This window comes from Manis javanica, chromosome 2 (genome assembly GCF_040802235.1).
Source record: "Manis javanica isolate MJ-LG chromosome 2, MJ_LKY, whole genome shotgun sequence".
NCBI lineage: Eukaryota > Metazoa > Chordata > Mammalia > Pholidota > Manidae > Manis > Manis javanica.
The window spans coordinates 88,099,408-88,114,010 of record NC_133157.1 but is presented as its reverse complement, the minus strand read 5'-3'; the positions used below and the strand labels follow the sequence as shown (position 1 = coordinate 88,114,010).

Sequence of the window (14,603 nt, the reverse complement as noted above, 5' to 3'; positions counted from 1 at the left end):
GGCCTCTGTCCAATGAGACGGCTAAGATACAGATGCTAGATATCTAACAATGCAATTGCGTGAGACTATTACGGCTTATTTCCTAGTATAGACCAGGACTCCTAGAAGAATGAACTAGTGAAAAGGAACAATTCCAATAGGAAAATGAGGAAAAGATACATACAAAATATTTTCAAAGTAGGAGATCCTAATTACAGCTCTAAGTTAATAAATGAGGAAATGGGACACAATAATATTAGTTAGACAAATATTTGGTTCTCCAGAAGAAATGAAGAGAAAATGGTATAAGTGGTTGCCTCTTGAGAACATGACTGAAGGTGGGAGCAGTTAGGGTGGAAATTCTTTGATGCAATTAGATTTTTTAACCATGTGCATGTATTACTTTGCTGACATTTTTTAATTTTAAAGGAAAAGGAACTAATGTCAGATAGCCTCATCCATATCTTTCAAAAAGTTAAAGGAAATGTCTCACTGAAGAGTCACCCAGAGAGTAATAATTATACTGAAAACATTGCATAAGAATGAAAAATTTTAAATATAATTCCAAAAATGAAGGCAACATATCATTCATGAAATAGGATTCATGTAAGTAAAGATGTGTTTATTTTACCAAATAAAAGCCAGATCTATTAAATCTTATATAGCAAGTACAGATGCCATTTTGCTCTATAAGACACTTCTAGAAGGTTACAATATAAAAGTACATTAAGGAGAAAAATTAGAGAATGAAATATATATGAAATACAAAAGTGAGAGTGCATAAAATATAAACCAATAAATCTTCTATTTTTAAAGTGCCTTACAGTCCCCAAAGCATTTTCCTTTTGAATATGAATTCTATTCTTTCTAAAAATAAAATAAGTATATGACTGAATTTATAAGTAATGCCAGAAAAATGACAAAGAAGCTGCCATTTTTCCAAATTCAAGCACTTGGGAAAAGCTACCATTAACATTAGCTGAACATCATGCTTTGGAGATATGTATGTCAAAAATGGACACCGAACATTCTCAAGATTCTTAGACATGCATGGTCAACAGAGAGAACGCAATGCTAATGTGATCTTGCATGAGAAGATGCATGAGGTGGTGACAGGTGCATAGGCGCTTAGACACAAACAAACCGCAGGGGCTTTTACCCAGATTCTCCATCACACCATGTTGTGTGACAATGGGTAAGTCACTGGTTCTCTCTGTGCCGCAGTTTTCTCAGCCACAACGTGTGTGTCAATAGTACGCATGTCACCGGGATTCACTGAGGATTACAAACTGCTGAAGACAGTGTCCAGTACATTGCAGGCCTCCAATCAAGTGTTGTCTTCCAGGGGCTGATGTCTGGTAGCCAGAAGGCACCAGGAGCTGAGCAGGTGTGGAGAGGATAGGTGGAGGTGCCTTCAGGCACCCTCTGGGGTCTGCACTCTGTGCGCTCTTTTCCTGTTCCGTCAGAGGCACCTCCACCATCTAGGAGGTGTTCTCTGGGCCCAGGGCCCAGGCTGCTCCCTAATGGTTCCAGGGAGCCTGAGAATGGGATGCCTCTTACCTCTTCCAGAGCCTTCTATGGGTGGTTGGGGGTGTAGATGAATAAACAGTCGCTTCCGTGGTCTTTCTCGTCTTGTGTCCAGAGGAGGTTCCTGTCTACACGGCTGGGTGGAGCATGTACCCTCCCAGGCAGTTTGCACCTGAGAGCATTCATGTCTCCTTCAGCAATGTTCGGGGGAGTTATGGTGCAGCATAACCAGGCCAATTTTAACATGATAAGTTGACTTTAACATTCTTTGGGAGAGAAATATAAGAATGGCTGAGAATTTTTTTGTAAAAGAGGAAGGTAGGAAATTTTTCTATCAGACATGAAAACATACTAGAAACCTACATGGTTGGAAAGTTTTGGTATTGACCAAGAGAAGACAAAATAGCTCACCAAGCAGCTATGAATCCATAGGAAGAAGTGTTTAAAGAGGAAGGGATGTTCTTATAATTCTGGGGTAGGGACACCTTTTTAAGCAAGGCAATACTTCCAGGCCATAATGGAAGAGGTTGGAAGATTTGACAGCATAAACATTTGAAACAGGTATAGAGAGAAAGAACTAACAAATTCAAGAATAGAAAGAAAAAATAGTTGTGTTATAGTTACCCGATAAAACATTTGCTGGTATCTCTTAAAAGGAAGATTTTGCAAATGCTTTGACTCCTATTGCAGTTCCAGAAATTTGCATGGCAGAAATTCTTGTGGAGATGCACACAGGTACACTTCAGAATTAGTTGTTCATTTCAGCATGGTCTGTCATAGGAAAAAATGAAAGAAACGTACATGTCAGAAAGAAAATTTGTCAGAAAAATCTAGTATGTCCAAACATACCCTGCAAAGAGTACAAGGAATGAGGTACAGATGTGGAAAAATTCCTAGGTTAAGTCAGAAAAATACAGCTGTTCTCGTGTTTTCCAAAAATCCATTTGAATATACGTACACAAGCTTCCCTACTACCTGGAGGAAGGGTGTTCCTATGAAACCTTTCATAAGCTGAAATGGCATAAAGCAAAGAGGTGATTACCATTAATCTAATGGGAAAAATTTTAGCATTCCCAGACCCCAAAAAGTATTCTCTCTTAGGCTTTCCTGGTACCTTCTAACACATCTTGCTAATGGATGCACAGATTAAACTAAGATGAAGTGCACATGCTCAAAGACACTGTTGGGTGCTGAGATGCTGGGTGCGCTTCCCAAGAGGGAGCTAGGCCAGCCCCTCTCACCACCCAGGTCTGCGCTGCCTCTCAAATGGCTCGCTGCAAAGCCAATGCTGAACGAGTTCTACTTTTAGCCTCTTTTCCTAAAAGCAAAATTCTTCCTTTGATTTCTTTGTTTAGTGAAAATAGGTATGGATCTTCCTCGACTTAAATGACTGGAGTTACACCCTGATAAACCCATCATAGGATGAAAATATTGTAAGTCGAAACTGCGTTTGATACGCCTACTTACAAACATTGCTTGGCCTACACAACCTTGAATGTGCTCAGCACACTCGTTGACTCTCTCATGTGATTTACTGAGCTCTGTTCTGAAGTGAAAACCAGGAGGGCTCATGGGGGCGGGAGGGCTGTCAGCGTATCGTGGTTGACCCTGAAGGCCGTGGGCTGACTGGGAGCTGTGCTGCTGCCCTGCCCAGTGTCACCAGAAAGGATCGGACTGCATGTCACTAGCTCGGGAAGAGAACCAAATTCAAAACCCCAAGTATGATTACTTGGCATTGCTTTCTCACCACCAGAGAGTGGGAGATTACAAGTCAAGGTGTCTGAAGTTGGGAGCTGACTGCACTCTGGTACATCCTCTGTAAAATTGGAGAGTCTAGCATAAACTTTCCAAAAGCAGAGGTTGCCTGCATATGTTAATGCTCAGAAACCATTCTTGCAGGATCTCCAGCAAACCATGAAGATTTGCCCATGTGAATGGGAGTGAAACTGGGTGGAAATAGGACTTTTCAGTGTTACTCTTCATGCCTTACAATGGGAAAGCAAGTCTCCTTGTCACCAGGGACAACGAATAAGGACCTTGAATGTCCATTTAAGCTGGAAAGTCAGACGACACAGAGGCCACTAGGTGCCAGAGGACAGAAAACAGATGAGGAGGAATGGTGGGCCATACACACCCATAAACCCCTTCCATGCTCAGATCCAAGCACAGATTGTGGGGTGCACAGGGCAATGAGGGTTTACTGTTTGGGTGAACAAAAGAAATCAAGAATTCTGAAGTGGCAGATGTGACAGCCTTAAAATGACTCATCACCCACAGATCTGAGGCTGTGGAAGTGGCAGCTTGGTCTTCTTCTGAGTCAGCACCCCTCAGCAACAGCTCGGACTGCTCAGAGACATCACAGGTGGGGCTCTGGCTTCCTCCGTGGGGTCCCAGGCCTGCAGCATGCATCAGCGTGCAGGCCACTTGTTGGGTGGCCCTTGGCAGGCCTGGCCTCCACGCTCACATACTTGCTCTGAGCTTGTGAGCTGAGAAAGGGCTGAGCTGCATATATGAATCTTTATTACCTGGAAGGGGCTGGGAAAGCCATCAGCACTCCACACTTACCCTGCCTCTCTGTTAGTGTCATCACTTGCTGGTGCGTCAGAGCCTGTGGACACATGCTAGTGATCTGGACAGAGGTCTTCCCCACCCACCCTCCGTTTCTATCAGCTGCTGTGGGGGGCTTGGAATTTACTGCCAGGAGACCAGGATGCTCAACAGAACATCCTGGAAGTTGTGAATTAAAGGGGACAAATGTATTGCTTTTCCTGGGAGTCTTCAGTATTTGCGGTGGCTTCTGTAAAGCATTTGCAGGAAGGACCATGGACCTGGATGGCACAGGTCCTCCTGGAGTGACTTCCTATGGGATCATGTAGGAGGTAAGGCATCTGCATGGAGTTCTTTTTTGCCAGTTTGTCTCAAGTCACAGTAATATCATAACTATTAGTAACACATGTATTTTATGCTTACTAGGGATCACGTACAATTCTACAAATCTACAAGTATCATCTCACCTAATGCTTACAATGGCTTTGTGGACTTGGGCAAGATTAGTTTCACTTTGCAGATGGGGAAACCGAGGCACAGGCAGTTTAAGCCACTGTCCAGGTTCCCAGGGATGGCAGGTGTTAATACTGGTCCTAGTCTAGATGATGTAGCTCCAGGGACTCCCTGTTCTGTATGTAGCTGGGGACGGCTTCCTCTGACACCACAGGGCAGGAGGGCGAAGGGCCCTCGAGGTGGTGCCAGCAAGGAGAGTGTCTTGAAGAAAGTGTTTGGAAGCCATTAATCGGGGGAGGGATGGTGTGGGTTTGGGGATACAGAGACACTCTGTGGATAAGTAGCAACCATTGGGGGAATGGAACCCAGCAATTAAAGCTTTCTGGCTCATGGATTGTCATTAAATAGACATTGGTTGGTGTGAAATAAAGGGCCTCCGTGCTTCCCTTGAGAAAGGTGTGTATGGTTGGTTTTTCTCTGATGGAGGTCTGTCTAGAGCCAAGCAGAATTTTCCAGTGTCCTGGGGAAAACGCTGAAAGGAGGATTCAAGATAATTCAGACAGACAGACAGAACCCCTCAGCATAGCCATCTGTGTCACAGGTAAGAGCTTGTGCAGTGAGGGGCAGGGCCTGGTCCAAGGACTCCTGGATCCAGCCCCAGGCCGTGATCTCTCATGGACTGTTCTCCGCTTTGCCTTGGGCTGCCTCCTGTTCTCATCCTGGCAGACGCTGGGGCTGAGACCTTCCAGTTGGTCCCCATCACAGACTTCCAACTGTGTACTGTGGACAATGCGGAGGACAAAGTATTTGCCATAAAGTCTGAAAGAAAGTCGATTCATTGACACCTATATTTGTTGCAAGATTCGTGCTGGATTCAATGGTTTTTAGTATATTCATAACCCAGTTCTAGAACATGTCCATCACTCCCAAAGACCCCTTGAGCTGGACTTCCCCAGTGAACCCTGTTGTTATCCCAGGTGCAGGCAGCTCTTATCTATGTTCTTTTACGGTGGCTTTTTTGGATGTGCAATACATTGACCATGTAATATGGGGTCTTCTCAATCTGGTCTCACTTTGCAAAATGTTTTTTGAGGTTCATCTATATTGTAACATGTGTCAGTACTTTTACTGCTGAACTGTATTCCATTGTATGGATAAGCCACATTTTGTTGGTTCACCCACTCAGCAGTTGGCAGACATGGAGTTGATTCTGGTTTCTGTCTCTTACGAATACTGCTGCTGTGAATATTTGTGGACGTGTTTCTGCATGAATAGAAACTCTTCTCTTGGGAGTGGAATTGCTGGCACATATGGTAAATATATGCAGACTTAAGAAACTGCAAACTGTTCATAGTTGTACCATTTCACAATTTCATCAACAAATGAGGTTTCCAGTTTCTCCATATCTTGCCAATACTTGGTATTATCTTTTTATTATAATCATTCTATTAGGTGTGTCATGGTGTCTGTCATTTTAATGTGTATTTCTTTAACAACTAGTGATGCTGAATATGTTTTTGGGAGATTTTTAGACACGCCTAGCTCTCCTGGTGAAATGTTAAGTCACCATTTTTAAATTGGATCTTTGAAGATTTATTATTATGTAATCTTCCCATCTGTTATTGAGTTGCAAGTGTTCTTTTGTATATGTGGATATATATCCTTTATTATATATATATGTTTTGTAAACATTTTCTCACAGTCTGTGGCTTGTCATTTCCTTCATGGTGTCCTTTGAAGAGCACATTAAAAAAATTTTAATGAAATTTATCCATTTTTTTCTTTTATTGCCCATGCCTTTCGTGGTATATGTAAGAAATCTTTGCTTAACCAAAGATTTGGAAGATTTTTTCCTATTATTTCTCCTAGAAGCTTTATAGTTTTAGCCTTATGTTTAGACGTATGGTGCATTTGGAGTTAATTTTTGTATACAGTGTGAGGTAAGTGTTGACCATTTTTTTTCCAAATAGTTACCCTGTTAGTTCCCTATGACTGTTGTCGCACAAACTGGTGGCTGACAATAAACTATTTTCTCGCACTTGTGGAGGCCAGAAGCCTAAAGTCAGGGCATTAAAGGCTACACTTCCTCGGAAGGTTCTGGGGAGGATTGGACCCCTGCTTCTTCCAGCCCCTGGTGGCTGCTGGCTTCCTTGGCTGCAGCTGTATTGCTCTGGTCGGTGCCTGTCTTGCGTGGCCTTCTCTGGTGTGGTCCTCCCTGTGTGTCCACGGGTCTCCTCCTGCCTCTTACAAGGAGACTTGTGATGGCATTTATATAAGGTAATCTCATCTTAAAATCCTTAATCACGGCCTCACAGATCTTTTTTTTTTAGTTAAGCTAACATTTACAAATTCCAAGGATTACGGCTTGATTCTTTGAGTGGCCATTATTCAATCTACTTCAATATCTACTTCTCTCAGCAACATTTCTTGAAAAGACTCTCTTTCCCCATTGGATTCTCTTGGCACTTCATTAAAAACCAGGTGGCCACACAATCAAGGGCTTACATCTGACCCATCAGTTTGGCGCCATGGTATCCCTGTCAGTACTGCACTGTCTTGCTAACTGGAGTACCACAGTAAATATTTTTTATTTTCTTATCATTAATCTACAATTACATGAAGAACATTACATTTACTATGGTCCCCCCCTTCACCAGGTCCCCCCCAAAAGCCCCACTACAGTCACTGTCCATCAGCATAGTAAGATGCTGTATAATCACTACTTGTATTCTCTATTGCACATCCCTCCCTATGCCACCCCCACATTATACAAGCTAATCGTAATGACCTCTTTCTTTTTCCCTGCTCTTATCCATCCCTTCCCACCCATCCTTCCCAGTCCCTTTTCCATTGGTAAATGTTAGTCCATTCTTGGGTTCTGTGATTCTGCTCCTGTTTTGTTCCTTCAGTTTTTCTTTGTTCTCATACTCCACATACGAGTGAAATCATTTCGTACTTGTCTTTCTTTGCCTGGCTTATTTCACTGAGCATAATACCCTCTAGATCCATCCATGTTCTTGCAAATGGTAGGATTTGTTTTCTTTCTTATGGCTGAATAATACTCCATTGTGTATATGTACCACCTCTTCTTTATCCATTCATCTACTGATGGACACTTAGGTTGCTTCCATTTCTTGGCTATTCTAAATAGTGCTGCAATAACACAGGGGAGCATCTGCCTTTTCCAAACTGGGCTGCTGCATTCTTAGGGTAAATTCCTAGAAGTGGAATTCCTGTGTCAAATGGTATTTCTATTTTGAGCTTTTTGAGGAACCTCCATACTGCTTTCCACAATGGTTGAACTAATTTACATTCTCACCTGCAGTGTAGGAGGGTTCCTCTTTCTCCACAACCTTGCCAACCTTTGTTGTTGTTTCTTTTGGATGGTGGCGATCCTTACTGCTGTGAGGTGCTATCTCATTGTGGTTTTAATTTGCATTTCTCTGATGACTAGCTGTGATTTCATCTGTCTGTTGGCCATCTGAATTTCTACTTTGGAGAACTGTCTGTTCAGCTCCTCTGCTCATTTTCTCATTGGATTATTTGCTTTTTGTTTGTTGAGGTGTGTGAGCTCTTTATATATTTCAGATGCCAACCCTTTATCAGATCTGTCATTTATGAATATATTCTCCCATACTGTAGGATGCCTTTTTGTTCTCTTGGTGTTGCCCTTTGCTGTGCAGAAGCTTTTCAGCTTGATATAGTCCCACTTGTTCATTTTTCCCTTGTTTCCCTTACCTGGGGAGATATGTTTATGAAGAAGTCCCTCGTGTTTATATCCAAGAGATTTTTGCCTATGTTTTTTCCTAAGAGTTTTATGGTTTCATGACTTATATTCAGGTCTTTGATCCATTTCGAATTTACTTTTGTGTATGGGGTTAGACAGTGATCCAGTTTCATTCTCTCACATGTAGCTGTCCAGTTTTGCCAGCACCATCTGTTGAAGAGACTGTCATTTCCCCATTGTATGTCCATGGCTCCTTCATCATATATTAATTGACCATATATGTTTGGGTTAATGTCTGGAGACTCTATTCTGTTCCACTGGACTGTGGCTCTGTTCTTGTGCCAGTACCAATTTGTCTTGATTACTGTGGCTTTGTGGTAGAGCTTGAAGTTGGGGAGCAAAATCCCCCCTACTTTATTCTTCCTTCTCAGGATTGCTTTGGCTATTCAAGGTCTTTGATGTTTCCATATGATTTTTTTGAACTATTTGTTCCAGTTCGTTGAAGAATGCTGTTGGAAATTTGATAGGGATTGCATCAAATCTGTATATTGCTTTGGGAAGAATGGCCATTTTGACGGTATTAATTCTTCCTAGCCAAGAGCATGGGATGAGTATCCACTTGTTAGTGTCCTCTTTAATTTCTCTTAAGAGTGTTTTATAGTTTTCAGGGTATAGGTCTTTCACTTCCTTGGTTAGGTTTATTCCTAGGTATTTTATTCTTGCTGATGCAATTGTGAATGGAGTTGTTTTCCTGATTTCTCTTTCTATTGGTTCATTATTAATGTATAGAAAAGCCACAGATTTCTGTTGTGTTAATTTTGTATCCTGCAACTTTGCTGTATTCCGATATCAGTTCTAGTAGTTTTGGAGTGGAGTCTTTAGGGCTTTTTATGTACAATATCATGTCATCTGCAAATAGTGACAGTTTAAATTCTTCTTTACCAATCTGGATTCCTTGTATTTCTTTGTTTTATCCTAATGCCGTGGCTAGGACCTCCAGTACTATGTCAAATAACAGTGGGGAGAGCAGGCATCACTGTCTTCTACCTGATCTCAGAGGAAAAGCTTTCAGCTTCTGGCTGTTCAGTATGATGTTGACTATGGGTTTATCATATATGGCCTTTATGATGTTGAGGTACTTGTCCTCTATGCCCATTTTGTTGAGAGTTTTTATCATAAACGGATGTGAATTTTGTTAAATGCTTTTTCAGCATCTGTGGAGATGATCATGTTCTTTTTGTCCTTTTTATTTATGTGGTGGATGATGTTGATGGATTTTCGAATGTTGTACCATCCTTGCATCCCTGGGATGAATCCCACTTGATCGTGGTGTAGGATCTGTTTGATGTATTTTTCAATTCGGTTTGCTAATATTTTGTTGAGTATTTTTGCATCTATGTTCATCAGGGATTTTGGTCTGTAATTATGTTTTTTGGTGGGGTCTTTGCCTGGTTTTGCTATTAGGGAAAACGTGGCTTCATAGAATGAGTTTGGGAGTATTTCCTCCTCTTCCATTTTTTAGAAAACTTAAAGGAGAATGGGTATTATGTCTTCTCTGTATGTCTGATAAAATTCTGAGTTAATCCATCTGGCCTGGGGGTTTTGTTCTTGGGTAGTTTTTTGATTACCACTTCAATTTCTTTGCTGGTAATTGGTTTGTTTAGATTTTGTTTCTTCCTTGGTCAATCTTGGAAGGTTGTATTTTTCTAGGAAGTTGTCCATTTCTTCTAGGTTTTCCAGCTTGTTAGCATATAGGTTTTCATAGTATTCTCTAATAATTCTGTATTTCTGTGGGATCTGTCGTGATTTTTCCTTTCTCATTTCTGATTCTGTTGATGTGTGTTGATTCTCTTCTTCTCTTAATAAGTCTGGCTAGAGGCTTATCTATTTTGTTTATTTTCTCAAAGAACCAGCTCTTGGTTTCATTGATTTTTTTCAATTGTTTTATTCTTCTCAATTTTATTTATTTCTTCTCTGATCTTTATTATGTCCCTTCTTCTGCTGACCTTAGGCCTCAGTTGTTCTTCTTTTTCCAATTTCAATAATTATGACATTAGACTATTCATTTGGGATTGTTCTTCCTTCTTTAAATATGCCCGGATTGCGATATACTTTCCTCTTAAGACTGCTTTCGCTGTATCATACAGAAGTTGGGGCTTTGTGTTGTTGTTGTCATTTGTTTCTATATATTGCTGGATCTCCATTTTAATTTCGTCACTGATCCATTGATTATTTAAGAGCATGTTGTTAAGCCTCCATGTGTTTGTGAACCTTTTTGCTTTCTTTGTACAATTTATTTCTAGTTTTATACCTTTGTGGTCTGAAAAGTTGGTTGGTAGGATTTCAATCTTTTTGAGTTTACTGTGGCTCTTTTTGTGGCCTAGTATGTGGTCTATTCTGGAGAATGTTCCATATGCACTTGAGAAGAATGTGTATCCTGCTGCTTTTGGGTGTAGAGTTCTATAGATGTGTATTAGGTCTATCTGTTCTAGTGTGTTGTTTAGTGCCTCTGTGTTCTTACTTATTTTCTGCCTGGTGTATCTATCCTTTAGGGTGAGTGGCGTGTTGAAGTCTCCTAAAATGTGTGCATTGCATTCTATTTCCTCCTTTAACTCTGTTAGTATTTTTTTCACATATGTTGGTGCTCCTGTGTTGGGTGCATATATATTTATAATGGTTATATCCTCTTGTTGGACTGACCCTTTTCATTATGTAATGTCCTTCTTTATCTTTTGTTACGTTCTCTGTTTTGAACTGTATTTTGTCTGATACTAGTACTGCAACACCTGCTTTTTTCTCCCTGTTGTTTGCATGAAATATCTTTTTCCATCCCTTGACTTTTAATCTGTGCATGTCTTTGAGTTTGAGGTGAGTCTCTTGTAAGCAGCATATAGATGGGTCTTGCTTTTTTATCCATTCTATTACTCTGTGTCTTTTGATTGGTGCATTCAGTCCATTTACATTTAGGGTGATTATTGAAAGATATGGACTTATAGCCATTTCAGGCTTTAGATTCATGGTTACCAAAGGTTCAAGGTTAGGTTCTTTAGTATCTTACTGTCTAACTGAACTTGCTAACTGAGCTACTATCAACACTGTCTGATGATTCTTTCTCTCCCTTCTTATTCCTCCTCCTCCATTCTTTATATGTTGAGTGTATTATTCTGTGCTTTTTTGTGTTTCCTTTAACTGCTTTTACGGGTAGTTGACTTTATTTTTGCCTTTAGTTAGTATTTGGTTGGTCTGCTTTCTTTGCTGTGATTTTATTTTCTCTGGCGACATCTAGTCTTAGGAGTGCTCCCATCTAGAGCAGTCCCTCTAAAATACCCTGTAGAGGTGGTTTGTGGGAGGCAGATTCCCTCAACTTTTGCTTGTCTGGGAATTGTTTAATCCCTCTTTCATATTTAAATGATAATCATGCTGGATACAGTATTCTTAGTTCAAGGCCCTTCTGTTTCAGTCCATTAAATATATCATGTCATTCTCTCTGGCCTGTAAGGTTTCTGTTGAGAAGTCTGGTGATAGCTTGATGGGTTTTCCTTTGTAGGTGACCTTTTTCCTCTCTCTAGCTGCCTTTCAAACTCTGTCCCTGTCCTTGATCTTTGCCATTTTAATTATTATGTGTCTTGGTGTTGTCCTCCTTGGGTCTCTTCTGTTGGGAGTTCTGTGTACTTCTGTGGTCTGAGCGACTATTTCCTTCCCCAGTTTGGGGAAGTTTTCAGCAATTATTTCTTCAAAGACACTTTCTATCGCTTTTTCTCTCTCTTCTTCTTCTGGTACCCCTATAATGCGGATATTGTTCCTTTTGGATTGATCACACAGTTCTCTTAATATTGTTTCATTCCTCGAGATCCTTTTATCTCTCTCTGTGTCAGCTTCTATGCATTCCTCTTCTCTGGTTTCTGTTCCATCAATGGCATCTTGCATCTCATCCATACTGCTTTTAAATCCTTCCAGAGAGTGTTTTATTTCTGCAGTCTCCCTCCTTACTCTGTCCGTTAGCTCTTGCATTTTTCTCTGCAGCTCCATCAGCATGGTTATGACTTTTATTTTGAATTCTTTTACAGGGAGATTGCTTAGGTCTACCTCTCCATGGTCCTTTTCAGGGGTTGTCTCTGTGATTTTGGTTTGTATCAAATTCTCCTGCCTTTTCATGGTGATAGGTAGTTGTGGGCATCTGGCGCGTGTGTCGGCTGGGAGAACATCCCTTCTTGCTGGTTTGTGGCCTTCCTCTCCTGAGAGAATGGCGACCCATAGCAGCTTGTGCTGGGCAGCTGCATGCAGGCGGGGTCTCTGATTCTTGACCAACCACTGTGAAGGAAGCTCCGCATGCAGTGGCTGTGGGTGTGGCCGGCCTCAGGCTGCTACTCTGCTATGGCAGGTGCGCACTGGAGTGGGAATGGGTACGAGGCTGTTTATCACCATGAGGGGTCTCAGAACTGCACTGCCGCTCAGGGGATTAGGGTGCCCAGAGTTCCCCAGGATTCCCAGCTGCTGAGCTGAGTGTGCCAGGACACATCCATCCATCTGTGGGGCTCCTGTCCCTTTAAAACTTTCAAAAAGCACTCACTTTTCTTTGTCCTAGGGACACCAGGTGCAGGGACACCCGCTCCCAGGTTTTACTGTACCGTTTCCCTAGTATCCAGCACTCTACGCACTGTGTCTGTGCTCCCAGTGCGGATGGCTAGGGCTGGCTATGTAGCAGTCCTGGGCTCCCTCTCCTTCCCCGCTCTGACTCCTCTCCTACCGCCAGGAGCTGGGGTGAGGGACACGACCTGGGCCGCAGCTTGTATCTTACCCCCTTCGTGAGGCACCGGGTTCTCGCAGGTGTAGATGTAGCCTGGCTGTTGTCCTCTATCTTCTGGTCTCTCTTTTAGGGATAGTTGTATTTGTTGTATTTTCAAAAATATATATGGTTTTGGGAGGAGATCTTCGCTGCTTTATTCATGCCACCATCTTGGCTCCTCCTCTGAGAACCATAGTAAATTTTAAAGTCAGGTAGTACAAGTACTTCAATTTTGCTCTTTTTAAACATTATTTTGGCTTCTGTAGGCCTTGTGTTTTCATAGAAATTTCAGGATTAGCTTATTGATTTCTGCATATAAATCTGAATTTTGATAGGGGCTGGACTTTTATAAAGCAGTTTGGGGAATCTTGCACTCTATGAACATGGAATGCCTCTCCATTTATTTAAATTTCCTTTAATGTCCTATACAGTATTTTGTAATTTTCAGTGTACAAGTGTTACACTTTTTGTTAAATGTATCTTATTTTAATGCTATTAATGGAATTGTTTTTCTTAATTTCATTTCAGAGTGTTGGCAATAGTAATACAATTTCCATATATTTTTAAGGCCCAGCTGGTAGTTTATCCTGGACACTGTGGTCTGATGTGCACATGTGGTTCATGTGCAGTTACACAGAACTTTTTTATGGAATCTCTGAGCAGAGCATTTGCTAAGTGCAGCTTTGTGCAAGTTGGGTGACACTGCATTCAGGTCTTCTGTATCCTTATTTTCTTGCTGATGGTTCTATCAATTATTTAGTGTGGGCTTTCCAAGTCTCCAACTATTATTGTTAATTTATTTCTCCTCTCAATTATAGCACTTTTGCTTCATTTATGTTAGATCTATTAGAAGCATGTGCACTTACAATTGTTATATTTTCCCTACATATTGAACCTTCTGTCAATCTTAAATGTCTTTTTTTCTGTAGTAGTATTTGTCTTAAATTCCTTTGTTTTTGTAATACTACAGACTTTTGAATGAAATGTTTAATCCACTCACATTCTAATGGAATTACATGTGATGGAATTCCATTCTAATGTAATGGATATGGTTGGACTTTGCTGTTTTCTATTGTTTCATATCATTTTGCACCTCTATTCCTCCTTTACTGCTTCCTCTTATGTTAAGTATACTTTAGTTTACCATTTTCTCTCATTTTTATTACAGTTTCTGAGTTGTGCCCTTGTTTACTCATAATTACAATCTATACTTTGTCATCAACTTCAGTGTAATAGTAACCTAATTCTGATAAAATATAACTTTTTTATTCCCCACTTTTGTACTATTATTGCCATATATATATTAAATCAATGTTATATCCCCCACAAAAACAGTTATACCCATTGCTCTACACAATCCTACATCTTTTCAAAGAGCAAAGGAGAGAAATGAGAAATTTATAGTTTTAAAAATATTTACCTGCATATTTACCATTTTTGAAGCTCCTCATTTCTTCCTGCAGATTTGTTATTGTCTGGGGTCTCTTTTCAAGCCTGAAGAACTTCCTTTTGTATTTCTTGTAAGGCACATGTGCTAGCAAGGAATTCTGTTTTCGCAGGAAGGTCCTATTCACCTTCATTTTT

At 40.8% G+C, this 14,603-nt stretch overlaps 1 protein-coding gene across 2 annotated transcripts in view; it reads right to left on the bottom strand.

Annotated features, from left to right (window-relative positions):
- Window positions 1–575: 575 nt before the first annotated feature.
- Window positions 576–14,603, bottom strand: part of SPTLC1 (serine palmitoyltransferase long chain base subunit 1) — a 106,432-nt gene continuing 92,404 nt past the window's right edge. Inside the window, exons 15-16 of one of the 2 annotated variants that reach the window (XR_012127855.1) lie at window positions 2,131–2,277; window positions 576–1,772 (exon numbers count right to left, since the gene is read on the bottom strand). Coding sequence is in view for 1 of the 2 variants with exons in the window: in XM_073228844.1 (XP_073084945.1) it covers window positions 2,268–2,277 (10 nt within the window). In the remaining variant the exon portion in view is untranslated. Of the gene's footprint in view, window positions 2,278–14,603 lie in introns of both variants that reach the window. The other variant, XM_073228844.1, reaches the window with a different exon arrangement.